Here is a 26,918-nt window from a genome sequence, read left to right on the forward strand (position 1 = left end):
TTCAGCGCACCCGTGAATACGTTGAACACCACTCCCAGCTACGTCTCTGTGATGAGAAACCCCCAGTACTTGAACCATACACGCCATCACTGTTGCCGCTCATCAAACCCGATGTCCAATCAGACAGAAAGGAGCGTCTCCCTGGTCCCAGCAGTGCTTCTCATTTCGTACCCAAGAATGAGGGTGCAATTCAGGCTGCAGCACAACAGCCGGAAAGAGCGACGTCAGTGGTTCGTCAACTCCCCACAAGGGACAACAGCCATAAAATGCAGCAGCCTGAAAGGCCAATACCAGCAATTCATCACCACTCCCTTGATCAGCTCCTCTCTACTCATCCTCACCCTTGCTCTGTCAGTAGAGCCTCATTACAGCCACATATTGGGTATGCAGACGACAGGGCAGGTATGAGTGATATTGCGAGGTACTTGGTACGTCGAGAGCTGGTGAATTCTGGCCTGATCAAATTTAATGATCGTCCAGAAAATTACTGGGCATGGAAGTCTTCATTCTGCAACGCTATTGGAGGACTGAACTTAAGTGCTGGCGAGGAGCTTGACCTCTTAACAAAATGGTTAGGAAATCAGTCTTCGGAGCACGTCATACGGATTCGTTCTGTGCATGTTGCCAGCCCTGATATAGGTCTAAGAATGGCTTGGGACCGCCTAGAGGAGTGCTATGGCTCCCCCGAGGTTATTGAAAGAGCTCTCTTTGAGAGGATAGAGAACTTTCCTAAAATCAGTCATAAAGACCCCGTAAAGCTCAGGGAGCTGGGAGACCTTCTAAGGGAGCTAGTGTCTGCAAAAGCTGAGGGTTACCTGCCAGGGCTCTCATACTTGGACACCGCCAGGGGTGTCAACCCTATCGTTGAGAAGTTGCCAATTGGTCTGCAAGAGAGGTGGTTAGCTCAAGGCTCACAATACAAGGAGCAACACAACGTATGTTTTCCTCCATTTGCATACTTCACAGACTTCATATGCAGTGAAGCACGCAGAAGAAACGACCCAAGCTTCACTCTCTCAACAGCCCCTATAACCCCATTGAATACTTCCCACAGGTTTACTACGGGTCCATCAAAGCTTGAACGAGTGGAAAAGAGACCAGCATATGGCAAAAGCTATGTTTCTGCTCACAAGACTGAAATCGCATCGCTTCAAATAGCGTCTCAGGCGGACAGTTCAAGCAGTAGGCGAGGTGAAATAGACAAACAATGCCCTATCCACAAGAAACCTCATCCTCTGAAAAAGTGTAGAGGTTTTCGAAGCAGGTCATTAGAAGAGCGCAAGGCTTTTCTTAAAGAAAATGGTATCTGTTTCAGATGTTGCTCCTCTACCATTCACCTGGCAAAGAACTGTGAGGCAGCTTTGAAGTGCACAGAATGTGAGAGCGACAGACATATTGCAGCACTGCACCCTGGACCCCCACCATGGGACAGGAGAGGTCCCTCCTCAGAGCATGGCGGGGAGGGTGAAAGAGAAACACTTCAGCAGGCAGTCACCTCTAGGTGCACAGAGGTTTGTGATGACGGTAGGAAACCTAGATCCTGTTCCAAGATTTGCCTAGTAAAGGTTTATCCTAAAGCACGCCCTGACAAAGCTGTGAAAATGTATGTCATTCTGGATGACCAGAGCAACAGGTCCCTGGCCAGGTCTGAATTCTTTGACCTCTTTCAAATCGAAGGGTTAAACTCGCCATATACTCTGCGCACATGTTCAGGGGTCACTGAAGCGTATGGGAGAAGAGCCATAGGGTTCATGGTGGAGTCACTGGATGAAACAACAAGCGTGATGCTCCCCACACTCATTGAATGCAATCACATGCCAAATGACCGCTCTGAGATTCCAACTCCAGCAGCCGCACAGTATCATAGACACCTGAAGTCCATAGCTCATAAGATACCACACCTAGATCTAGAGGCCCAGATACTCCTCCTTCTGGGACGCGACATCCTCCAGGTTCACAAAGTCAGAGAACAACGCAATGGGCCACCCACAGCACCCTACGCTCAAAGACTAGATCTTGGCTGGGTTGTTATAGGTGACGTCTGCTTGAGCTCAGCCCACAAGACAGAGTCTGTGACTTCTTTTCGGACTAGCGTGCTTGAAAATGGCCGTCCATCTCTCCTTACTCCATGTCCCAATCATATTCAAGTCAAGGAGAGGTTTGGCAACGAAGGACTACACTGCACATCTCTTCACGGCTTTATACACCACACCCCAGTCCTCCATGACTGCAGCCTCGGCAGCACAATCTTTGAGAGAACCAAGGATGATGACAAAGTGGGTCTCTCCATCGAAGATGAGCTTTTCCTGGCGCTTATGGATAAAGAAATGTTTATGGATGAGTCCAACAGTTGGGTGGCACCTCTTCCATTTCGATCACCACGGCGACAGCTCCCAAACAATCGAGAGCAAGCTCTTAATCGTCTTGCCTCTTTGTGCCGCACACTTGAAAGAAAGCCTGAGATGAAAACTCACTTTGTGAACTTCATGCAAAAGATCTTCGATCACGACCAGGCAGAGCTAGCTCCACCGATGCAAGAGGGAGAGGAACGATGGTACTTACCCATCTTCGGTGTGTACCACCCTCAGAAGCCGAATCAGATTAGAGTCGTGTTTGATTCCAGTGCTCAGCATCATGGGATTTCTATCAACGATGTGTTACTTAAAGGCCCAGATTTGAACAACAGCTTACTTGGAGTCTTACTACGCTTCCGAAGAGAGTCAGTAGCAGTGGTAGCAGACATTGAGCAGATGTTTTATAGTTTTACTGTCAGAGAAGACCACCGAGACTTCCTTCGGTTCCTCTGGTTCAGGGACAACGATCCTGGCAAGGAGATTGTTGAGTACAGGATGAAGGTCCATGTGTTCGGCAACAGCCCGTCGCCAGCAGTAGCTATCTATGGTCTTCGTCGCGCGGCACAACAGGGAGCAAGTGAGTATGGCTCAGAGGCCCAACACTTTGTGGAGCGCGATTTCTATGTTGATGACGGCCTCAAGTCTCTACCATCAGCTGCTGAAGCCATAGATCTGCTGAAAAAGGCGCAGGAGATGCTTGCTGGCTCAAACTTACGCCTCCACAAGATAGCGTCGAACCACTCTGACGTCTTGGATGCCTTCCCACCAGAAGACCATGCAAAGGGTTTACAGAACCTGGACTTCAATGACAATTCAGCCCTCATTCAACGCAGCTTAGGGCTCAGCTGGGATCTTAAACATGACGTCTTCACCTTCAGAGTAGCGTCTACCGAGAAGCCTTTTACCCGTAGAGGCGTTCTAGCCACCGTGAACAGTCTGTTTGACCCTCTCGGATTTGTGGCGCCAATCATTATACAAGGGAAGTTCCTGTTACGAGAGCTCACTAGCATTGAAGCCCTCGACTGGGATAAGCCTCTTTCACCTGAGAAAGAAACTGAATGGAGAATTTGGAAAGACTCCTTGCAAGACCTGAGCGAGCTCAAGATTCCAAGAGCTTACACACCTACCACTCTTATCACCACTCAAAAGAAAGAGCTCCACATCTTCTCAGATGCCTCGGTGAAGGCTATCGCCGCTGTAGCTTACCTCAAGGTGATCAACAATGATGGAGAGTGTCACGTGGGATTTGTTTTGGGAAAGGCAAAACTGGTGCCTTCATCTGCCCACACCATCCCAAGGTTGGAACTGGGAGCAGCTGTGTTAGCAGTAGAAATGGCAGAGTTGATCGAGAGTGAGTTGGACATCAGTATAGACACATTGCGGTTTTACACAGACAGCAAGGTCGTCTTGGGGTACATATACAATCAGACCAGGCGGTTTTATGTGTACGTTTCCAACAGAGTCCAGCGAATCAGGAAGTCCACCAAACCTGAGCAGTGGAACTACGTCTGCACCACACAGAATCCGGCAGATCATGCTACACGTTCTGTACCTGCGGCAGAATTAGCTAGCACAACCTGGCTCACAGGGCCTCCGTTTTTGTCCCTCCCTGAAGGAGTAGCCAACTTCAGGAGAGGAGCCATATGGACTCATTGATCCGGATGCAGACGTTGAAGTGCGCTCTAATGTCACCACTCTCTCTACTCCATCTAGTCTGGGATCTCATCGCTTTGAACGGTTTTCCTCTTGGAAGTCTCTGGTGCGAGGCATAGCATTTCTGACACACATCATTCAGTCGCAAAGAAGTGCTGTAAAAACCAAGGATGACACCTGTAGTGGCTGGCATCAATGCAAAAAACCTCACACGGCAGAAGAGCTGTCCAAGGCAGGAACTCTTATTGTCAGGTGTGTGCAAAGAGAAACTTACAGCAAAGAGTTCGCCTGCTTGATTGCTGGGAAAGACATCTCAAAAGATAGTTCATTGAGAAAGCTGAACCCCTATGTGGACGAAGAGGGTCTCCTGAGAATAGGAGGCAGGCTCAACCATGCGGTACTAGACACTAAAGAAAAGTTCCCTCTTATCATTCCAGGCCGTAGCCACATTGCAACATTGCTCGTGCGTCATTACCATGACAAGGTTAAGCACCAAGGTCGTGTTCTTACAGAAGGCTCTGTCCGCACAGCTGGATTCTGGATCATTGGAGCTAAGAAATGTATCAGCAGCATCCTTCACAAATGCGTTACATGTAACAAGCTTCGTGGGAAAAGCGCTGAACAGAAGATGGCAGATCTACCCTCAGATCGTCTGAGTACAGAGCCACCCTTCACCTACGTGGGACTTGACGTTTTCGGCCCATGGGTTGTCACCACAAGACGAACCCGCGGTGGACAGGCTAACAGCAAAAGGTGGGCTGTACTTTTCACCTGCATGAGCACACGGGCTGTGCACATAGAGCTGATAGAGGCGATGGACACGTCAAGCTTCATCAATGCTTTGCGCCGATTCTTTGCTCTGCGGGGACCTGCTAAGCAAATCCGTTCAGACTGTGGAACCAACTTTAGAGGTGCCTGCAAGGAGCTGCATATACTCCTTACTGATCCCAAAGAGCCCAATGTGAGGAGGTACTTGGGTGAAGAGGGTTGCTCTTGGGTATTTAACCCCCCGCATTCCTCCCACATGGGTGGATCTTGGGAGCGAATGATTGGTTTCGCCAGACGGATACTCAACTCCATGCTTATGCAAACCAATCCTTCATGCCTCACTCATGAGGTGTTGTCTACTTTAATGGCAGAGATCACGGCAATTATTAATGCTAGGCCACTCGCACCTATTTCTTCAGACCCGGAGTCACCCTTTCTCCTTACCCCTGCTACACTTCTGACTCAGAAGATGTCTACTTACCCTCCTCCTCCGGGAACCTTTGACAGCACAGACCTTCACCGACAGCAGTGCAGACGGGTGCAGCATCTGGCCAACACGTTTTGGAGCAGATGGAGACGTGAGTACCTTCCTACGCTGCAAAGCCGAAGCAAGTGGCAGGACGTACGGCCTAACATTGAGAAAGGTGACCTGGTTCTGCTTAAAGATAACCAGGTGAAGCGGAATGAATGGCCCTTAGCTCTGGTTACAAAGACATTCCCTGATGAAGATGGGAAGGTCAGGAAGATCGAACTTAAAGTCACAAGATCTGGGTCAGCAAGGACCTTCTTGAGACCTGTTTCTGAGACGATCCTTCTCAAGAGTGCTGAGGAAACAAACTGATTTAGTTCCCCTTTTTTATTCAGACACAAGGTTATTCAGATAGTGGTATTTAATTAATACCAGGCAGGGAGTGTTATGTTCTGTAAGACCTTTGCATTTAGTTTGCTACTTTCTCCCCCTAGTGGTCATCTGGGTGTAATTCATTGTCTTCATATATAATTCTTACATTGCTTTCATTGGTTGATTTTATCACGATGCAGTCTGATCAGGAAACATTAGTAGTTAAATTCCATGCGGTCAGCTCCAGTCACCTTATCCTGTTCCCACTCTGTTTGTGCCTTGAGAAAGCATCAAGCTTGTAAGTTGTATTTGAATTTATAGTTAATTACATTGATTCATAAGTGTCATGTAAGATGTTCTGTGATGTTACTTGAATATTTATTTGTTAACATGTGAAACTGCTATTGTATAGCCTTTCAGCTAAGAGGTAGCCAATAGTTTGTTAGTTTAGATGCACACATACTATATTTACAAGTTATTTACATTTATAAGCATACCAGCTGAATGTAATATATATGTTACAACTTTGTAGCTTAAAGGTATATTATTTTATGTCTGTTAATGTATGATGTGTTTGAATAGCATTCAGTGATTGGTGCTATCTTTCTGTATCATTTCAGTTTTACAAAAATTCCTTCATGAGAATTACGACAACAGTAAAGAGCCTTGAACTTTACTCCAGCCTCTGACTTTCTCTTGAAGCCTGTTAGCTATCTGTCGATTTGTGTACAGTCACACACACTGAGGACAGAATAGGTTCATTTTGGGCTGGAGTTCTCCTTTAAGCAATCATGATTTATTTATTTAACATGGATGTGTGCATTAAAGGTACAATATGTAACAATTTTGTAATAAAATATCCAAAAATCACTTGCACAGTGTGATATATTTCCTGCAGTTGTGTACTTACAATATCCCAAAAGTTCCCAAAGACTTTTAATTTCAGAGAAATTCCCATTTTAAATAATTGGACGTCCCGGAATCCCTGTTCACTTGTCGCCTGTCACTAATGTAATATCCGCGTTATCCCTGGTTTCCGCTCGTTCTGCCATAGTAACCATGGCGACAGTAGTGCGTAATGTCTAGCTGCACGCTGTTGTTTCATTCAAACGTTATGGACTGTGGCAAGCAGACTTTGGGAAAAAATAACTAAAACGAGGATCAATATCAGCGTGGCGTCTTCGAAATGCAGAGAGCTCCACATCCTTGACAAACTTCGACTTGACAGAGCTCTTACATGTAAGTTACTTTATTAGACAGGTGAGCAAATGTACATAAAACGAATCAATGTTATATAGCTCAACATGATGAAATGTTAGAATATGATCTGTATGTTATTCTAATGTTGATAAGAATCGTGTGAGAGAATCGTGCCAAAACTGTAAGCGCAGCTAAAAGAAAGACGCAACTGTACAAATAATGTTATTACGGGAACTTTTTTGCCTCATGTACACAACAAGTCATTTAGACATTTGCAACTTTTTTTTTTTACACAAAGTTTCATTTTACGCGATCAACCTGTTTTGCAGTTCCTGACTGTTGTTTTCGCTTGCAAATTGCTGTTCACAGGCTTGCAGTGCTTTTGGCTGCATTTGTGCGAAAAAAACGTGCCAAAAGTGTAAGCGTGGAAAAAAGCATGTGATTCTTTATGGCATCATATTACCTTCATAGTTATACATAGAATGTGGGCAGTAATGAAAAGGTATTAACGTATGCCGTGTGGTTGATGTCCAGTGTCGCTAGCTGAGCAGAAATACATAATTATGTTTTGCTTGGTCCCCTCAAAGTAGCGTTTGGATTTTCTCCTCAGCGTAAAGGTTGAGGGGTCCATCTATCACTGTTTTCCATGTTCATAGAGTTAGTTTCTGGATTAAATGTATTGGCTATAATTTGAGTGTTTACAAAGCCTGAATGGAGGGTGCTGGTGTTTTGCCTGCGTTTGGCCAATCAGCGCACACTAACGTCACTGATAGTTCCTATAGTGCTGGTTTAGACCCTACTCTAAAGTTGGAGCTAAATTAGTTTCTCCAAAAAGAATTCCTAGAACTAAAATCGTTCCTAGTTCCTGCGGTGCGAACGCGCGGAAACCGGGAACTTTCGCCAATAGTTCTAGGAACTATGAATAGGTTCCTCAGGTGCGAAAGCTCCTTAAGTTTCTAGAACTACCCAGTGCGAAAGCCCAAGTTCAAAACATGCAAAAGATTTAGTTTTTGTACTCTGAACCGAAAAGAAAAACATTCTGGAATCTGTCCCAAAACCACATTCACAGGTGACAAAAACAGATTTTTGGTAATGCACTTTAGTTTAAACAGCCAGATTGAATTTCAGCTCATTTTTCATTATTTAAGATGTAATGCATATGCAACGTTAAACAATTTGTGAATACAATCAGTGCTAAAGATGGGAGTTGAAAAGCAAATAAAAATGATTGATTGGATGAATTTCTAGGTTAGACGCACTTCAGAGCATTCTCAATTCATGATGTCTGCCCAATGATCCTTAAAGCACATTGGCTTACGATACACATCAATCTTTGAAAATGCATGCAATTTCTTCTTTTGTGAAATGAACCAACAAATTCAAAAGAAGTGTATTTCCACATCTGCACATCAACAATTTTAGAACGTGGGAAACTATTTTGAAACATTTACAACACTTGAAATTGCAACACTTGACTTCGTGACATCATTAAGCCAGGACATGCACGTATGTACTTACTAACACACAACACGCAGACGCCAGATGTACTGGACATGTGTCATACACCCATATCAGATTAAGTATGACACATATCCACCATTTGAAATAAACACACATATAAACACACACAGCTCTCCTTCTACCTGTGAGCTCTCCCCGCTGCTCTTCTACGGTGAATTAGACTCTCTGCCCTACAAATTAGGGACCGCCTCCTGAGAGTCAAATGTCATGTGTGTACCGATCAGATCCCAGGATTAGGTGGAGATGGAAGGGATGGAGAAGGAGAAGGAAGGAGAAAGAGGAGGAGGAATATGGTTCATTTGTTAGTAAATAGAGTGTCTGATTGAATTACTTCAATACATCTGACAGCCGTTCTCTCCTTCAGATGTAGCATGCATGGATGATAGTTTTGAATTGGAACTGTCAAATCTTGCTTTCATCTGTGAATCTCTCATAGACATAACTTACAGTGAAAGAGAGAAAAGTCATAGGAGGTATTAGGAGGAGGTTCAAAAGAAAGAAAAGGTGAATACAGAACAGAGGAGTACCGTATTTTAAAAGATATATCTACATTATATTGGGACGTCAATTTACTGTTTTCATTCAGTAGAATTAATTTCAATAACACAAATTATAAAAGCATAACTCATACGTCTCCAGCAGACCTCAGTTCCACCACTGCCTGTAATTTTCAAGTAACCATGAACACCTTGATTAGCTGCTTCAGGTGTGTTTGATTCCGTGGTGTAAAATATTTGAATAAATGTAATTAGTTACTGTCCTTAAGTACCTTTTTGGCTACTTTGTAGTTTCCGGAGTTTTAAAGATATTAGCGACTTTTACTCTACTACATTTTTGGACTACATTTTTGAATAAGTATACTCTTTTCTACATTACATTTGTGATGAGTAATGTACTTGTTACATTTTGCATGGCACCTAACTTTTTCTACAGCAGTTTATTTCTGCTACAAAATCTTGTACGTTTTGCCCTGACTCACCCAAACTTGTCAACAAGGCTACTTTACGTGAATGCGAGTGCATTAGCAGGTTGTTGTGAATCGCAGGTGTTTCATATATGAGATAAGGACATGCCTGCAGCTGCTGATGAGGCCCAAACCAGCACGTCCATTGCAAGTAGGCTTTGACCATTTAATTTAACTTTTCATTATTTTATTGATCCGTTATTCTGAAAAGACGGTTATATTTTGATTTTGCAAAAATAAACATGTGATTGCTCTCCTCACAAATCAACTGTTTCTTGTTTTTCACTGGTATGTCACTGTGCATCTTTGAGCCTACATTCAGCAATGTAAAATACTTAAGTAGGCCTACTGTTAAAAAGGCCCGGTTTCACAGACAGTGCTTAGATTAAGCCAGGATTAGGGCTTAGTTCAATTAGGGCATTAAAGCAGCTTTTATAAAACGTGCCTTAGAAAAAAAACATTACTGGTGCGTCTTGAGACAAAACAATGGCACTGACATATTTTAAGATATATCAGTGCAAGTTGCTTTAAGTTAAAAGCTCAAACATGCATTTTAGTCTGAGACTAGCCTAAGCCTTGTCTGAGAAACTGGGGGTAAGGCTTTTACTCAAGTCGTATTGGAATTGGTGACTTGTAACTTGTAATAAAATCATTTTTGCTATAAGGTATCTGTACTTTAACTCAAGTATGGTTTTCAGGTAATCTTTACACCTCTGGTTTGATTGGGGTTGGAGCTGAACTCTCCAGGAGCAGGGTTGGCGACCCCTGGCATCAGGGCAGGACTTAGGGGGTGGGGGCCCCTGGGCTTGAGTTTATGTTTGGGCCCTATATGCTACAAACATCATTATGGAGTAGCACAAATTACACAAAAATGTAAATATGCTTTGCGGTTCCTAGAACAATTAATATGCAACGTGCCTATAGTCAAAGTTTAGTGGTAGGCTAATTTTAAATAGTCATTATAATACAATATAATGCAGGATGTGCTCTCTAGGTTGAGATAAGATCAAAACTCTAATAATAAAGCCAAGAGAAAACAGTATTTTTTTTATTCATTGTCATAGCTATCTGTCAGATTCTTAAATTTAGTCAACAAATTCAATCAGAATGCAAAAACACGGTGGCTTATTATGACCAAATAAAAGGAAGTCGGTATTAATAAAATCCATTTTTGGATTGACACAGGCTGTTTAGACATGGCATGTATGGATTTACACAGCAAATTATAATTGCATAAATTATGTTAAGAGATTAATGTTTTAAATGTAAAAATTTGAATGTAGAAATATGAAATGATTGAGAAAAATTAACTATGAAACCATTTTAACTATCAAACTAACACCGCCAGTAGGTGGCGGCAAGTCTCCATCTTAATGAGGGAGTTGGATCCTTTATTCAACCGATTCGTTCAAAAATCCTAATTCGTTTAACCTAGCAAATGACTGTATGTTTGAATGGGTAGCCTAATTGAATCATTTACTTGTCTGATTCTGTCAAAAATGAAGATTTTTTGAGGAACAAAACACGTGTTACTCGGAGGCGCATCGGTTCAGCTGTTTGTTCTGTTTTCTTTGATTGAACTGATGTCACATTTGCGATTGTGCAGATGTTCGGAAAATCAGCGCTCTTGCTGGTGTGATAACTCACATATCATAGGCTCGTGTTTTAAATACATTAAACGGGAACTCGTTAGGCCTAAATGTTTTTTTTGTTTTTTTATAATTTTGATGACATATTCCTATATTGTGATGGCAGTGGAGAGAGCGCTCAAAATTCTCCAGAGCACATAATTTTGTGAAAAAAATAAATAGAAATTATCATTCTCTTTAAAGCAACGAGACGTGAACATATGAGAATGTATCAAGATTTTTCTAAATGTGCGCTCTTTTGGACTAAAAGCCCAATTGAAGCTGTTTAAAGTAGCCTGGCATAACTATACTGGCTGTGCTATATGTGGGAATTTAGTTAAAAGCCCATGTTAATCTGCCTTTAATGCATAGAATTTGATTAATTTATTTTGTGACAAAGAGCACTCATTTAAATGACTGGGGAGCCTTTAGTTCTGCAGACAACCCTGAAGAAAATAGAGTAACTAGTTCAGTGGGGCAAAACCCACAGCCATGTAAAGTTTAGCTTTAATCCTAATTAAACGCACCTATTCCAGCAAATCCTTCAGGCTTATTTGAAAACTACAGGTATGTGTGTTGAAGCAGGGTTGGAACTAAACTCTGTAGGGCTGTGGCCCTCCAGGAACCGAGTTTGACACCCCTGAACTAGAAGATTTGTTGCCTTTTAGGTTAGAATTGCATCCACCTGTAATCCAGCACTGAATATTTTCCAGACATAACTCTGATAACAAAGTAGAATATACACAAGTCTGCAAATTTACAGTTCTTGCAAAACCTTTATTACGACATGATGCCACAAACTTTGGTAAATTAAGGAACTATATTAATCTTTGAAGCAATCATTTAAACCATCTGCTAACTTATTTAAAAAGTTAAAATGAGTCTCTACTGTTACCTTATAGAACATACAGCTGACTATAGGAAGCCTAAAAGGACAAATTTCTTTATAATTTATTTTTAACTACTGTGTTTTGAAGAAATCTTTTGAGATAAAGACAGTTAGCTGGACTTTTTTAGTTGTATCTCAGGGGAAAGATTTACTTTATTAAAATTATACCTTGGAGATGTAACATGTCAACATTTATTTGTAAAGTATATATATAATATTCCAATGTTTAATGCTAATGGTGCCAAATACACCTAGTCTAAGCCCCAAATATACAATAATCCTAGAACAGCCCCTTTATATAAATAATTTTTATAATGTGTAGTCAGTGCAAGTCTTTGTTTTGATTTTTTTAATCGATTGACAGCCCTAATATTACAGGGAGTCAGAGGGACTTACTGTTTGATGGGCTCTGAAGGTTGCATGACCATGTGTGATTTCCTGTAGCATGAAAGAATGATCACCTGTTCTGTTGCTCTTGTTGTAGCAGCTGTACTGCAATCTTCCTCAGATCCAACACTTCCTTCAAGTCATCCTCCTCCTCTTCAACTAACTGCTCTTTCTCTGAGCTGAAGTAGATGAGAAAAAAAGACAAAAAAGAAAGAGACAAAAGGAGGTTATTGCTGAATTCTTAATCTGTACACAATTTACATCAAACCGTTAAAATCAAATCCTTACACGGAGTTATTCAAAATTCAGATGCTAATATAACATTTCAGTGTCTGTGAAGTTAAAGGAATTCATGAAAGAATAGATTGTTTAGAAATATCATATAATGTTTAACCAAACAGACAACCAATGTGGCTATAAATTAATGCAATAATGTGTTTAATTCATTTCTGGTGGACCATTACCAAATTTACTAATGCACAAAATATTGTGTTTTCGGCTAGAAGTCCTGCAGATGTTAGCATGATACAAGGAGCCATGGTACAGGACCTTAATGAAGCCTTTGAGCAGATGTTAGGGATGTCACGGTGAGGAAATTTTCACACCGGTATATAATATTTTGTTGATCCTGGAACCACTTTCATGTAAAAAATAATTTGTCCTAACCCTATTCTTAGCCTTAAACCTGACCCTACCCATAAGTTAGCCCCAAAATCAGGGGGAAATGATAGTTGAATAAGAGTGATGTTAAAGGACCTAACCCTGGTTGTAAGCCTAAACTTGACAAACTGTAAACTTGTCCCTCAAATCTGATTGGTTGATTGAAATGTTGATCCAGGAACATGATGTACATTCACCATCAATATGTGGGGTACTAAAATCGCTTTTGAATGAATTCGTGATCATGTGTACTCTGTGTATAGGGAGCGGCGGTACTGTCTGCACAATTTACAAGATAAGATATTTGTCAATGACGCTCAGGATCTGTTGCGCACCAAATCCTCTGCCATCATTATGTCACGGTTCGTGGGTTTTGCCTGTTCATTCTGTGTGTCTACTGCGCTGATCTGATTGCCCTTCAGCGTCAGCTGTGCTGACGAGCAATCAGATCAGTCGCAGGTGTGTCTCATTTAGAGTCCTATATGTAGTGCTGTGTTTGTCATGTTCAGTGTCAGATTGTTGTTGCTGGTCCTCTGTTCTGGTCTCTGTTGTGTGCAGTGTTACCACTCCAGTTCTCCTGTTTTCTCATGGATTATCCTGCATCTCTCTGCCAGCCTTGTTGGTTCTGCCCACGGAGGATTTCTCTCTGTTCGCGTCAGTCTCTCCTGATTTCTCCAGGACTGAGTTGAGCCCACTGCAGTCTGCCTGCGCCGCCAAGAGTCTACTGCCGATCATCTTGACTTCCTGCCTTCCTGTTTGCTTGTTCTGTTATTCAGAATAAACCTCACTTTATTTGCAATTGGATCCTGTGTTTTGTGACATAACATAACGATCTGACCACGTTATGGATCCAGCGAATATGGCCGAGTTGCGAGAGATCTTGACACACAACGGCGCGCGCTTTGATCGACAGGATGAACAGATCACGGTGACCGGTCGTGCAGTCCAGGCGTTGGTGGCGCAGATTTCGGAACTGTCCTCCCAGCTGCAACATCTTCGAGCTGAGTCTGCCCACGCCACCACTGCGCCTGAGCCACCACCCACTGTTCCACCCGCTGTTCCACCCACGAGCCGTCCCACCAACAGCCCGGAACCTCGTCTGCCTGCTGCCTATTCGGGTGAGCCACAACTATGTCAGGCGTTTCTGACCAAATGCTCACTGTTTTTTGCCCTACAGCCCTCATCGTTTCCAACCGAGGAGTTCAGAATAGCCTTCGTAATCACACTACTGTCCGGACGAGCGGCGCTATGGGGAACCGCTGTATGGGAACAGGGGCATCAGTGTTTGACGTCATTTGAGACCTTCAGTACGGAACTCAAGAAAGTGTTGGATCGGGCAGTCTCAGGCAAGGAGGCGGCCCGGACCTTGGCAGATCTTCGTCAGGACCACAGGTCGGTGGCAGACTATTCCATAGAGTTCCGGACACTAGCCGCGGAGTGCAAATGGAACAGCGAGGCGCAGTGGGACATGTTTCTGCATGGGTTGGCCGATCGCATCCAGGGTGAGATCTACACTCTGGACCTACCAACATCATTGGATGGCCTGATCGATCTTGCTATTCGAGTGGACACCAGACTGCAGCGTCGAGATCTTCTAATGCAGAGAAGTTTGATTCCAGACATATAGCCCCATCTTGTTACTCCTCCCTGTGATGCTGTCGGCCCATCATTCGATCCTGAACCCATGCAGGTGGGCAGAGCTCGCCTCTCCCGGAAGGAGAGGGAGCGGAGGAGAGCCCAGGGGCTATGTTTATACTGTGGAGCCGGGGGACACTTTGCCTCTAAGTGCCCGGTAAAAGCCAAGACCCGTCAGTAGAGAGGTGGTTACTGACGGGTGGCATTGCTTTTGATGAAGCTTCCCGAGAATCAACGTTCCTCCCGGTCAGACTGCAGTGGGCCACCTCTCATCATCTCTGTGACACTCTGGTGGATTCTGGAGCGGAGGGGAGCTTCATGGACCTTCATGGACTGGCGCAGCGTCTTGAAAACCCCATCATTCCCATCACTCATCCCATCTCGGTAAATGCACTCAGTGGTCAACTTCTGTCATCCGTCACTCATTCTACCGGACCGGTGAGTTTGATCACATCTAGCAATCACGTCGAGGAGATTCACTTTCTCCTCATTGACTCCGCCTTTGCCCCCGTGGTGTTGGGACACCCTTGGCTCACCCTTCATAACCCTCACATAAACTGGCGTCTGAACTCTGTCATGTATTGGAGTGAGAATTGTCATGCGTCCTGTTTGGTGTCTGCTTGTTCTTCTGTGTCTTGTTCTGTGTTGCAAGATGAGCAGGCGGACCTGTCTAACGTGCCCGAGGAGTACCTCGACCTGAAGGAGGTGTTCAGTAAGTCTCTGGCTGCTTCTCTTCCTCTGCATCGTCCCTATGACTGTGCGATAGACTTATTGCCAGGTAGGTCTCCGCCTAAGGGCAGATTATACTCTCTTTCTATTCCCGAGAGGGAGGTGATGGAGAAATATATTTCTGATTCTCTGGTAGCCAAACTCATCCGTCCTTCCTCTTCTCCTGCAGGGGCGGGATTTTTCTTTGTGGGTAAGAAGGACGGTTCTTTGCGCCCTTGTATTGACTACCGAGGGCTGAACGACATCACGATAAAGAATACTTATCCTTTGCCGTTGATGTCTTCAGCCTTCGAGAGACTGCAGGGTGCTTCCTTATTCACAAAGTTGGATCTTCGTAACGCCTATCATTTGGTCTGCATTAGGAAGGGGAATGAGTGGAAAACCGCTTTTAACACCCCTAGGGGGCATTTTGAATACTTGGTTATGCCTTTCGGCCTTTCCAACTCCCCCGCGGTTTTCCAGGCATTCGTCAACGACGTGTTGAGAGACATGGTCGATCAGTTCATATATGTTTACCTGGATGACATATTGATTTTTTCTTCGTCTCTCCAGGAACACGTTCAACACGTCAGACGAGTGCTTCAGAGGCTGTTGGAGAATGGGCTTTATGTCAAGGCGGAGAAATGCGTCTTTAATGCACAGTCTGTTCCTTTTTTAGGATTCATCGTGTCGTCCGAGGGGGTGAGCATGGATCCCGACAAGATTCAGGCAGTGGTGAATTGGCCAACTCCAGACTCCCGCAAGGCCCTGCAGAGGTTTCTGGGCTTTACCAATTTTTACCGACGTTTTATTCGCAACTATAGCCAACTAGCCGCACCTCTGACTGCCTTGACCTCCACCATGACAACGTTCAGGTGGTCTAATGCAGCTGAGACTGCATTTTCCAAACTGAAGGACTGCTTTGTTTCAGCCCCTATTCTCGTTGCCCCTGATTCCTCTCGTCAGTTTGTGGTGGAGGTCGACGCATCAGAGGTGGGGGTAGCGGTTCTCTCCCAGCGCTCCTCCGCGGACGACAAGGTTCATCCGTGTGCTTATTTTTCTCATCGCTTGTCTCCCGCCGAACGCAACTACGACATTGGTAATAGAGAATTGTTGGCAGTCAAGTTGGCCTTGGAGGAGTGGTGTCATTGGTTGGAGGGCTCGGGGGTACCCTTTATCGTTTGGACCGATCATAAGAACCTTGAATACATCAGGTCCGCCAAACGACTTAACTCTAGGCAGGTTCCAGGGCTCACCATAAAAAAAAATCCCCACTGGCCCCCAGGGCCAGTAGATCAGAGTTTTACTGGCCCCTTCTATATTTTTACTGGCCCTGAAAGAAATAGAAGGAAAAGCACTTTTCCATTAAACTGTATTTATTGTATACATTAGGATTAATTTTTCTTGCCCCCTCACAATGACAGTAAACTAATTATTACATTACATGAGTGATGAGTAATATTACAAAGGCCTATTTTCACTTCAAAATGGCGAAATTAGACAAAAGTATATTAGTTTGCCTGATTATTTTTGTCATTCGTTTAACATTTATGACCTAAAAAACTGTCAATGAAGAAAAAATGAAGAACGCGCTGAATCTGATTATAACAAGACTGAAGCGAACACAAATTTGTGTAGCTTACACTTAATCACACATTTTTAGGGGGGCTAGGCAGAAGTTTAGGGGGGAATTTGATTACACTTTAGATAGCCCGTCGGCAGGCCAGTTATGCATTTTTGTTGTCTTTTGTTGGAAATTTCCGGCAAACGAAACAGTACATGCCCTCATCGCCTTTCTCCAGCCAGGTTTACTGTGTTTTCCATGACACTAGGAATTAGGACTGGGCGATATGGCCAAAAAAATCATATCTCGGTATTTTTTGGTTAAATGACGATATACGATATATATCTCGGTACTTTCTACGTTTTTCTATTTGGATAAAGAAAATCTGTATTTATTTAAAAAAAATGTTATTTCACATCCTGCTCAATGATATCCAAACAATATTGATATTGAAGGATATGGAAACAAATATAGGGAATGCAATGTAGGCTATGGAATATATTATGTGCAAAAAGGTTGTTAAAATCATATTACAATCTAACATTGTAACATTACAATTTAAAAGCAAAAATAATGCTTTTGTTTTTAAAATGACTAAAGGCTAAACTAAAAATGAAAATAAAAACAAAAGCACAAACTAATTATTTTAGCCTGCATTTGATTACCCCATTATAATGCTCACTTTCATAAAAACATACTTGTAGGTTTAAAATTCCACATATGGCACATTTATTGTCTCCAACAACAAATATTTTAGCAATATGTATATTTTAGTCAGAATTATTGCGCTACTCTATTGTGCTCCGTCTGTTTGGCGCGCGTGCGCGCGGCGGCGCTCATTCACGGGAGCTTGAATATTAGCGGAGATTCACTTGCAGAAGATCGTCCTTTCCTGACAGTGAAATGGACATATTTGTTTGACTTTCTAACATTTACAGATGGAGAATATACCTGTGAAATGTAAGTTAAGCACTGAGGAAAGCACCACGTCTCAAACGCATGTAACAGCGCAAGTATTTATCTCTCAGTCAGCAACAGTATCTGTCAGAGCATCTGACAGGGCAAGCTACTTTAAACTTGTTAACTATATCTTACCAGTATAAGCTTGTGTCATGTTTAGGACAAATTGTACTATGTTCTTTCACAGCAGGAACTCACACTGCGTACTCCGCTATTTTTCAGATGTGCTCGTATCAAACTAACGTTACTGTATCGATATAAACGGTATTGCCTCATTCCATATCGTTTAAAAAAAAAAAATCGATATACTGTAGCCTACAAACTCGATTTACCGCCCAGCCCTACTAGGAATGTCCTCTTTCTCGTATCAGCCTCATAAATCTTTGACATTTTAATACGTTATAAATAACCTGAAGTAACATTGACACTCTTCGCGCCACTGTATATGATGTTTGCTGTTTGTTTTGCTGATGGCCAGTGACTGGCCAATCAACTAGCCCGACATACTCTTTTACTGGCCCCGGGCCATCGGGCCATTGCTTATGTCGAGCCCTGGGCTCGGTGGGCACTTTTTTCGGTCGATTCGATTTTTCTATTTCCTACCGTCCTGGTTCCAAGAACATCAAACCTGACGCATTGTCCCGCATTTTTGACCAATCTGAATGCCCGGTTTCGTCCGCGTCCATCGTTCCACAGAGTTGTGTGGTTTCAATGCTGACCTGGGAGATCGAGTCGAAGGTCCGCACTGTCTTACATGGGGTAGTGCCTCCGCCCGGATGCCCACCAGGTCGATTGTTTGTGCCAGAGAGATTGCGGTCCAACGTTATCCGGTGGGGTCACTGTTCCAAGCTAGCTTGTCATCCAGGAGTCAACCGTACTATTTTTCTTATTAAACAACGGTTCTGGTGGCAAACCATGGCTCGCGACACTCTTCGTTTTGTATTGACCTGCTCCGTCTGTGCTAGTTGTAAGACCTCCACTCGCCCTCCGGCTGGATTCATTCAACCGTTGTCAGACCATGGTCACACACTGCGCTAGATTTCGTTACAGGCCTCCCTGCCTCACAGGGTAACACGGTGGTTTTAACCGTGGTGGACAGGTTTCCGAAGGCTACTCATTTCATTCCTCTGCCCAAATTATCGTCAGCCAGAGAGACAGTGGCTGTTATAGACCACGTTTTTCGGATTCATGGGCTCACGACAGACGTGGTCTCTGACAGGGGTACCCAGTTCAAATCCAGATTTTGGAGAGAGTTTTGCCGGTTGCTGGGGGCGAATGTCAGTCTTTCCTCTGGGTTCCATCCCCAGAGCAACGGTCAGACGGAGAGGACCAACCAAGATTTAGAACGAGGGTTGCGATGTTTAGCATCAAAGAATCCGTCCTCTTGGAGTCAGCATATCTCATGGGTTGAGTACGCACATAACTCATTACCAGTGTCGTCCACGAGCCTGTCTCCGTTTGAGTGTAGCTTAGGATACCAGCCACAAATTTTTCCTAGTCTGGAATCCGAGGTCGCGGTTCCCTCCGCTCACGAATTCGTCCAGAGGTGCAGAGACATCTGGAGAACGGCCAGGGAGACTCTTCTCTGTTTGGGTTTGTGCACCAAGGCCCAGGCCGATCGCCACCGGTCGAGGCCTCCCGTCTACGTCGCTGGTCAAAAAGTGTGGCTTTCATCTGCTGATATTCCTCTCCTCTCCGTTTGTAGAAAACTTGCTCCAAGATTCATTGGCCCCCGTCCCGTTTACCATCACCAAGATCCTTAGTCCGGTGACGGTCCGCCTCAAACTTCCTCTGGCGTACCAGAGAATTCATCCCGTCTTCCATGTTTCAAAGATCAAACCTTTTTTTCGTTCTACTATTAATCCGCCAGCCCCGGTTCCCCCACCACCGCAAATCGTAGATGGGGAACCAGTTTATTCGGTAAATCGTATTCTGGACTCAAGGCGGAGGGGACGTGGATTCCAGTACTTGGTGGACTGAGAGGGTTACGGTCCGGAGGAGAGGAGTTGGGTTCCTGCCCGGGACATATTGGATCACTCCCTTATCGATGCTTACAATCGCCAGGTAGGATCCTCTGGGAGCTTCAGGTGACACTCCTAGGGGGTTGGGTAATGTCACGGTTTGCGGGTTTTGCCTGTTCATTCTGTGTGTCTACTGCGCTGATCTGATTGCCCTTCGGGGTCAGCTGTGCTGACGAGCAATCAGATCAGTCGCAGGTGTGTCCAAGACTGAGACACCTTTACAAATCTTCTCTTGCACATGCAAATTGTATTTACACCTTTACAAATCTTCTCTTGCACATGCAAATTGTATTTACTCTTGCAATCTTATGTACACTTTCACAAATCTTACCCTTCACATGCGATTCTTTATGGCATCATATTACCTTCATACATCATCTTATCACATGACGAGAGTAAGGAGAGATGACTGGCAAGTGACAAGACTCCTGCTGCACTGTGCTGAGACTGCAGCTTGTGCTGTATGGTGCAGAGCAGAGGCTTTCATTTTAAAATTGTAAGGTCTGTTGACTGAACTAATGGTTTTTATTTCTATAAAAAAAAGCAAAATGACAGTGAGGTGCCGTGATGGCCAAGTAATGTAATCGGTGTACGGCCAAACACTGTGTAACACAGACTACCGTAGTAAGCCTAGCAGATGTGATACTGCATCTTACAAGAGCTGTAAACACTGGTAGGGGACAGACACATCAGTGAGTTTAGTGAATGATTGGATGCTGCACTACTCTTGAACCGTCTAATCAAAAGCTGCTTTTTTTCATTCCAAAGGTGTTTTATGGGGTTCACATCTGGGCTTTGTGCGGACCAAGTTATTCTACACCAGACAGACTCTTAAAACTTAAAATTTTGTATTGTATTTAGATTTTTGAACAGAAAAAGGAGCTTCCAAAAACTGCAGGAACAAAGCTGGAACACACAATTCTAGTCCTTGTATATGACAAGACATTTTCTCACTGCAATTACTGGAATAGCCAAACCTGGTAATTAGAATGGAGGTGTCCACATACTTTTTGGTAGTATGTAGTACATTTATCTCTGTTGCCTTGCTCTTTCATGTGCCATGTTATTATGGATTTGGCAGCAGTGTGTGTATGGTCATCATTAACGGAATATTTTGTCAGTCAGCCATCTGTACACTATTATAACTTTACAACCAGTGAGAGAGACATCAAAAGCAAATCTCATTTCAATTAACTGTGCAAATTACAAGGTGTTTTTGTTACAAGTTTGACTAAAGGCTGGAATACATTACACAACTTTTCTGCAGATACTAGGCAGTCTGAGTTGACAGATTTAACAGGAAATTACATAGTGTATGATGGGAACTCAGACTCCAATTTTTAAGCTTTTTAGCTAGTTTTGTCAAGCGTCTCCCATCAACGAGGCACATATTTCTGTGTGAGTTTGGAACGACTTGAAAGACAACATAACTCCATCCTTCATGACAGCTGATTTGATTTAAAAGGCAAATTAATAGAAACAAAAGCTGTTTGGGGAAGAAAAGTAAATAATTTATTGAATAGGTTCTGCTGAGGCCATCCAAAAAAAATATTAAAATAAAATAAAATCACAAACCACATATCATCCATAGTTTGGCACCACCCTTTGTTTTTTTTTACCATATAAGAAGTTCCTCTCATCCACCAATGTAAAAGCCTATAAACAGCATTCCCAACAGCACAAACAGCTACTCAAGTGGACACATCGCAGGAACACCACATAACCGCAAGTATGGCTAGTAACTCGGAATTTACCCGATGACTCAAGTATTAGTTTGTTTCTGTTGGACCTTTGGATACTACAGAATCTGGGAATTCTCTGGGAAAAAAATGGAGACTCGGCAACCTGAATGGCATAAAAACTCCTGCGAAAGTTCTAACTCCATTTTTCCCTTCCTTTATAATTTTGAAATTTATATAACTTTTTTAGCAAAGTGTATCTGAATAGTGCTAATATATAATTAAATTAGTTGATTATTGTTGACTAACAGTTAGTGTGGCTTACCAAATGCACTACAAAAAATAAATAAAATGCAAATAAACCTCCATTCTCTGGCTCCAGCCATTATATTAGGAATCCGAAATCTTTCCACAATATTAGTCTCGAGTCTGGATGTACATTAAATAACTCTTCTGGATTACCAAGGTAAAAACAAATCAGACACGTAAAGTGTGACTTACGTCATAAAAGGTTGGCACAGGCACAGTCATGATACTTCAAGGCTTCAATTAACCGTGCCTAAACAAGTTTTGATTTAGGGAAGTGTGCGTCATTATTACACGCCAATAGATGCACAGTTGGCAAAGAGTCGCATATAGTATTTATCTTAGTGTATTGCTGTGAAAAGTATCCAGATCTTTTGTGAATTTTCCCTCCTTTATTATTTCGACACTTATTTAAACCAAAGTGTATAATAATTGCTCAATGAATAAATAATTAACTAAGAAATGGACTTCTCTGCAGAAACATTTTTTGGACGGCGATTTGCAGGAAGGGTGGGACGTACGCTTTTACTGCTATCAGGCAAAAGTTAGCATTTTCCCAGATGTCCTACAGCACCTTTAATGTGATGAATTAGACAGTCATAAAATATTAAATAATCCTCCATCCTCTAGTTCCACCTATAACATCAGTTGTCTGAATCTTAATGAGATGAAATCAAGACCGGATCTAAACTATAGGCGAGGTAAATCCATAACCCTGGAACTGTTTTTTTGTTTTTTTGGTTCTGAACTCAATTCACCAGATTGCAAGGGAATTTTCCTGACATCTAGATAAAACCGCATTACTTCCTCCCTTTGTTAACTTCTCTGGAATACCAAGGTAAGAGCTTGTAACAAAGGTAACAAAAATACCCTTGGAAAAAAAAACACATGAAACAGAAACAACTGTCAATATAAGAAAAGATTGGTAATTCACATTGTCACAATCCTGCTGCACAGTTTGGAGATATTTGCTCCATTTATTATTTTTCCACAATTACTATTGCTCTTTCCTGAGATATAAAAACAGTACATGTCATCAAATTATGATTAGAAATAAAAATGTATAAAACTTTAAACTATTACCATTGTCAATATCATACTAATTGCCATTAAATAAATGCATGCTCATTTCAGGTGCATAAAGGAAAATATGTAGTTCCCTTTCGAGAACGGACACTTGGCATTGCGTAGCTAATAGGCAGTGGGGAACTCCTTTCCTCGAGAAATATTAGGCTTGTTTGAGATGTGCCTTGCCTCGCCTGAAATGTATGCGAGAGTAGGCAGCTGCAGTGACTGGGGAGGAGTGAAAAAAGCGTAGGCAAGCCAGACAGATCTCTCTTCTCGCAGTGGATCAGACACCTGTGAGATCAAAGGCGGATATCGCGGGATTCACGCTCGTGCACGGTGTTGATAATAAACTGTATTATGTAATTTAAGTTATGTTGCTTTTATATGAAAATAAATATAATGAACAAAGACACCCGGTACTTGTTATTTAATTTCATTCCAAATACATGTTTATCAATATTTTTTTATTTAATACAGACGTGTTTTTATATATATTTTTTTAAATAAAAATGACATCACATAACCCATATTGCACTGTCAGAGAGTTTATTCACACATAGCGTACGTATACACATAAAATATGATAACAGAGTTAAAATCAAACATTTTAAAAGAGAACAATACATCACGGTTGTTTAAATCAATGAGCATTAAGCTGTGTCGTCAGCAAGTCGTTTCCCATCATGCTTTTGATCAGTGCAGTCGGTGGAGAGCAACTGGGCGCGACTGCAGAATCCGACGCGGTCGCGAGTTTTTTGACATACGTCAGCATGATATCAGAGCAAGGCTGACCGCATTCGGACACATTTCTAACCGGCATGCATCTCGCGGTGATCAGTATCTCGCGGTGATCAGTTCTGCGCAGATTTTGCTCATCTTGAACAAGCCTATTGCAGCTAATAATTGCTAAAAAATGCAGTGCAGCTGCACAACAAACACAGCAGAGCGTCTAGCTCGCCCATTGGCTGTGCTGCGGTAACTGCACATCCTATGGCCAAGCGCCTTTTAGGCGTGCTCTGACGTGTTTGGCGCCAAGTCGCACGTCAGAGCACGCCTAAATGGGCGTGGCTTAAGCCAATAAAGAGTACCCATTTTGTCCATCTAGCAGATTTTCTCTCCTTCAGCGACACTTCACGTCTCTGACTCCTCTGAAGCCTTTGCCGTGGAAACAAGCCAGACAGCTAGAGCGAGCCTTGCAAACAGCGCCTTCAACTCACCTCGAAGCCGTTTCTCTTCTGTCGCTGCTCTCCTGTGGCCATCCGGCGGAAAACGCTATATATCCTTTTACTGCTACTGTTGTGTTCGCCGCTGCGACACTCAGTTTCTAAAAGAGAAATTTCAGCGAGCGTTGTTCCAAATGCCTCGCTCTTCATGCACCTTGTGAGGATCATGTCTACACGAAGATGATGGGCACACGGAGTGCGCCACGTGCCTGGGACCCACCGACGCTGAAGCTGCACTCTCTGCCGCGGGGTGCTCTTACTTCGAGAGCCTGCCTATCTCAACGCTGCGGATGCGGTTAGCTCTCTTTCGACTCCTGCTCTTCCTTTCCAGGCACTACTTCAGCCGCAATCTCATCTCCTTCGGCGGATCGGACAAAGAACACGACAGCCTCTCCATCGCTGCGTCTGAGGAAGAGTGGTCGCACTCACAGTCTGGTGCTAGCGCTGCTGCTACCAGGACTAATTCGGATGCGCATCCTCACTGCGGCCGTTTCAGACCTCGGTCTTGAATGGGCCTCGCTTGAGGAGCCGCCTAGGAGTCGGCTGAATTGATGGTTCCTGCCAGGGCGCCAGCAGGCCCCCCGCCACAAACCAGTTCCGTGACCTGCGCAGCACCACAGACCTAGCGGTCTTCAGGCGGTCGTCGAGACCTCGGTGAGAAGCAACGTGGCTCACGTGCTTCGCACCGAAGTACAAAATCTGCTACCAAAAGCCGGTCAGGGTTTCACAGCCGCTACTTCCTTGTGCCATTTTAGATCTGAGACATCTGAACAAAGCTTTGAAAGATGCTTCCTTTCACATTCAAATAACGGCCAATCACAGGCCATTCTTGAGATTCGCCTTCGAGGGGCAGGTTTATCAATACACGGTCCTACCATTCGGTCTGTCCCTAGCACCTCGTACTTTCACGAAGTGCATGGACACAGCGCTTTCTCCCCTGAGGCAAGAGGGAGTGCACGTGCTGAACTATCTCGTCGATTGGCGCTTTATGTTTCAGTCGAAGACCGAATTATTGACACACAGATCCATGCTCCTCAGCCACTTGGAATGCCTGGGGCTCAGGATACATTTTTCCAAATGCAAACTGTTACCCAGCCAGAACGTAACCTTTCTGGGGACAGTTAAGGACTCTACAATGATGAGAGCGTGGCTTACACCAGAGCGCACTTTCTCTATCCAACAGCTGATAGCCTCCTTCAGGGTAGGTACACGCACGTCCCTCAGGAAGTTTCAGAGGCTTCGCGGTCTCATGCCCGCTGCATCGTCAGTACTCCAGCTAGGATTACTGCATATGCGCCCCCTTCAGCATTGGCTAAAGCGCTGTGTGCAAGCCCATGCATGGTGGTCAGGACGGCTGCACATTATGGTGAACCAGCACTGCATCAGAATCTCCTCCTCTGGTCGCATGCCAACCTGCGCTCTCTGAGAGCTACTCATGTCCCGGGAGTCCAAAATTTGGGTGTGGACATGCTATCTCGAGACAAAACTCCCCCAGTCGAGTGGTCTCTCAACACACAGACGGTTCGTCTGATATGGAGTGTATTCGGCAAGGCAGAGGTCGACCTCTTCGCCTCGAAAAACAACACTCATTGCGCAGCATTCTTTTCGAAGAACAAGGACACGCTGGCCCACCCCTGGCCCAGACGCCCTCTATATGCGTTCCCACCGGTCTCTATGATCCCTCAGGTCATGAGAAGGATCAAGGAGAGCGGATGCTCAGTCCTCCTAGTAGCCTCCCCCTCTGGAAAACCCAGGCGTGGTTTCCCGAATTTACGCAGGTGATGGACATTGTTCCCTGGCCAGTGCCAATGAGGAAGGATCTCCTCACACAGGCGAACGGGACGATTTGGCACCCTCGCCTTAACTTATGGGCCCTCCATTTGTGGCCCCTTAACGGGTATCCTGGGACCTCCCAGAAAAGGTCTTGAATACCATCACTGAGGCTAGAGCACCGCCTACTAGGCATCTCTATGCTCTGAAGTGGTCAGTATTCACTGGCTGGTGCTTAGCCAGTGACCTCGAGCCCCAGTTATGCGAAGTGTCAGTGGTACTCTCCTTGCAAGAGCTTTTGGATGCGGGTCGCTCCCCATCCACGCTCAAAGTGTATGTGGCAGCCATAGCAGCTTACCATGCTCCTGTGGCTGGCCAGTCACTGGGGAGAAACGACCTCATCGTTCGTTTCCTCAAAGGAGCCAGGAGGATGGCGCCAAGTCACTTGATTGGCTTGCGCATCAGAGGCGCTTGGCCATAGGATGTGCAGTTGCCGCAGCACAGCCAATGGGCGAGCTAGACGCTCTGCTGTTTCGCTGTGCAGCTGCACTGCGTTTTAAATTATTAGCTTCAATATTTATCGAGGAAAGGAGTTCCCCACTGCGTTTTAGCTACGCAATACTCGTTCCCTTACTCTCAGGGAACCGAGGTTACGTTAGTAACCTAGTACGTTCTTTTTATTAGTTAAGATAATAAACTATTACCTGCTAAGACATTCCAGGGCTTGACAATAAGGACTGCCCAATGCCCACGGGGTCAGCATAAACGACGCTCGGGACAGTTGATAGATCTGTTCTGCATAGACACGAAAGTTTATCATTTGCACTCGTTTTTAAGTCTTGCCAATTTAAATATTCAAGTGCAAGAAGATGCGAAAGAGAGCTCAATTCGGTACTCGTGCACTGTGTGAGACGTTTTGTGCGCACACATCTGGAGTGCGTGCCCAGAAAGCTGCGATTCAGACAGCGTGCGAATGCTTCGAATTAACATCTTCTTACGCCTGAACAGTGTCATGAGATTTTCGGCTTCCGAAAGCGGAGCAAACATGAATATGCATGAGTTTCCCAGACATGCGCATCTGCACATGCAGCTGACAATTTTAGTTCACACACATTTAGT

The 26,918-nt window shown here is 44.0% G+C and overlaps 1 protein-coding gene across 3 annotated transcripts in view; it reads right to left on the reverse strand.

The window, feature by feature from the left end:
* The window catches only part of lrch2 (leucine-rich repeats and calponin homology (CH) domain containing 2), a 131,009-nt gene that overhangs the window by 45,959 nt on the left and 58,132 nt on the right, over window positions 1-26,918 (reverse strand). For 2 of the 3 annotated variants that reach the window (XM_056237873.1, XM_056237872.1), the window contains exons 11-12: window positions 12,280-12,384; window positions 8,460-8,528 (exon numbers count right to left, since the gene is read on the reverse strand). In XM_056237873.1, coding sequence (XP_056093848.1) covers window positions 8,460-8,528; window positions 12,280-12,384 — 174 coding nt within the window. The remainder of the gene's footprint in view (window positions 1-8,459; window positions 8,529-12,279; window positions 12,385-26,918) is intronic. The other variant, XM_056237874.1, reaches the window with a different exon arrangement.

The sequence above is a fragment of the Rhinichthys klamathensis genome, unplaced genomic scaffold (genome assembly GCF_029890125.1).
Source record: "Rhinichthys klamathensis goyatoka isolate OS25496 unplaced genomic scaffold, OSU_Roscu_1.1 h1tg000501l_1, whole genome shotgun sequence".
Classification (NCBI taxonomy): Eukaryota; Metazoa; Chordata; class Actinopteri; order Cypriniformes; family Leuciscidae; genus Rhinichthys; species Rhinichthys klamathensis.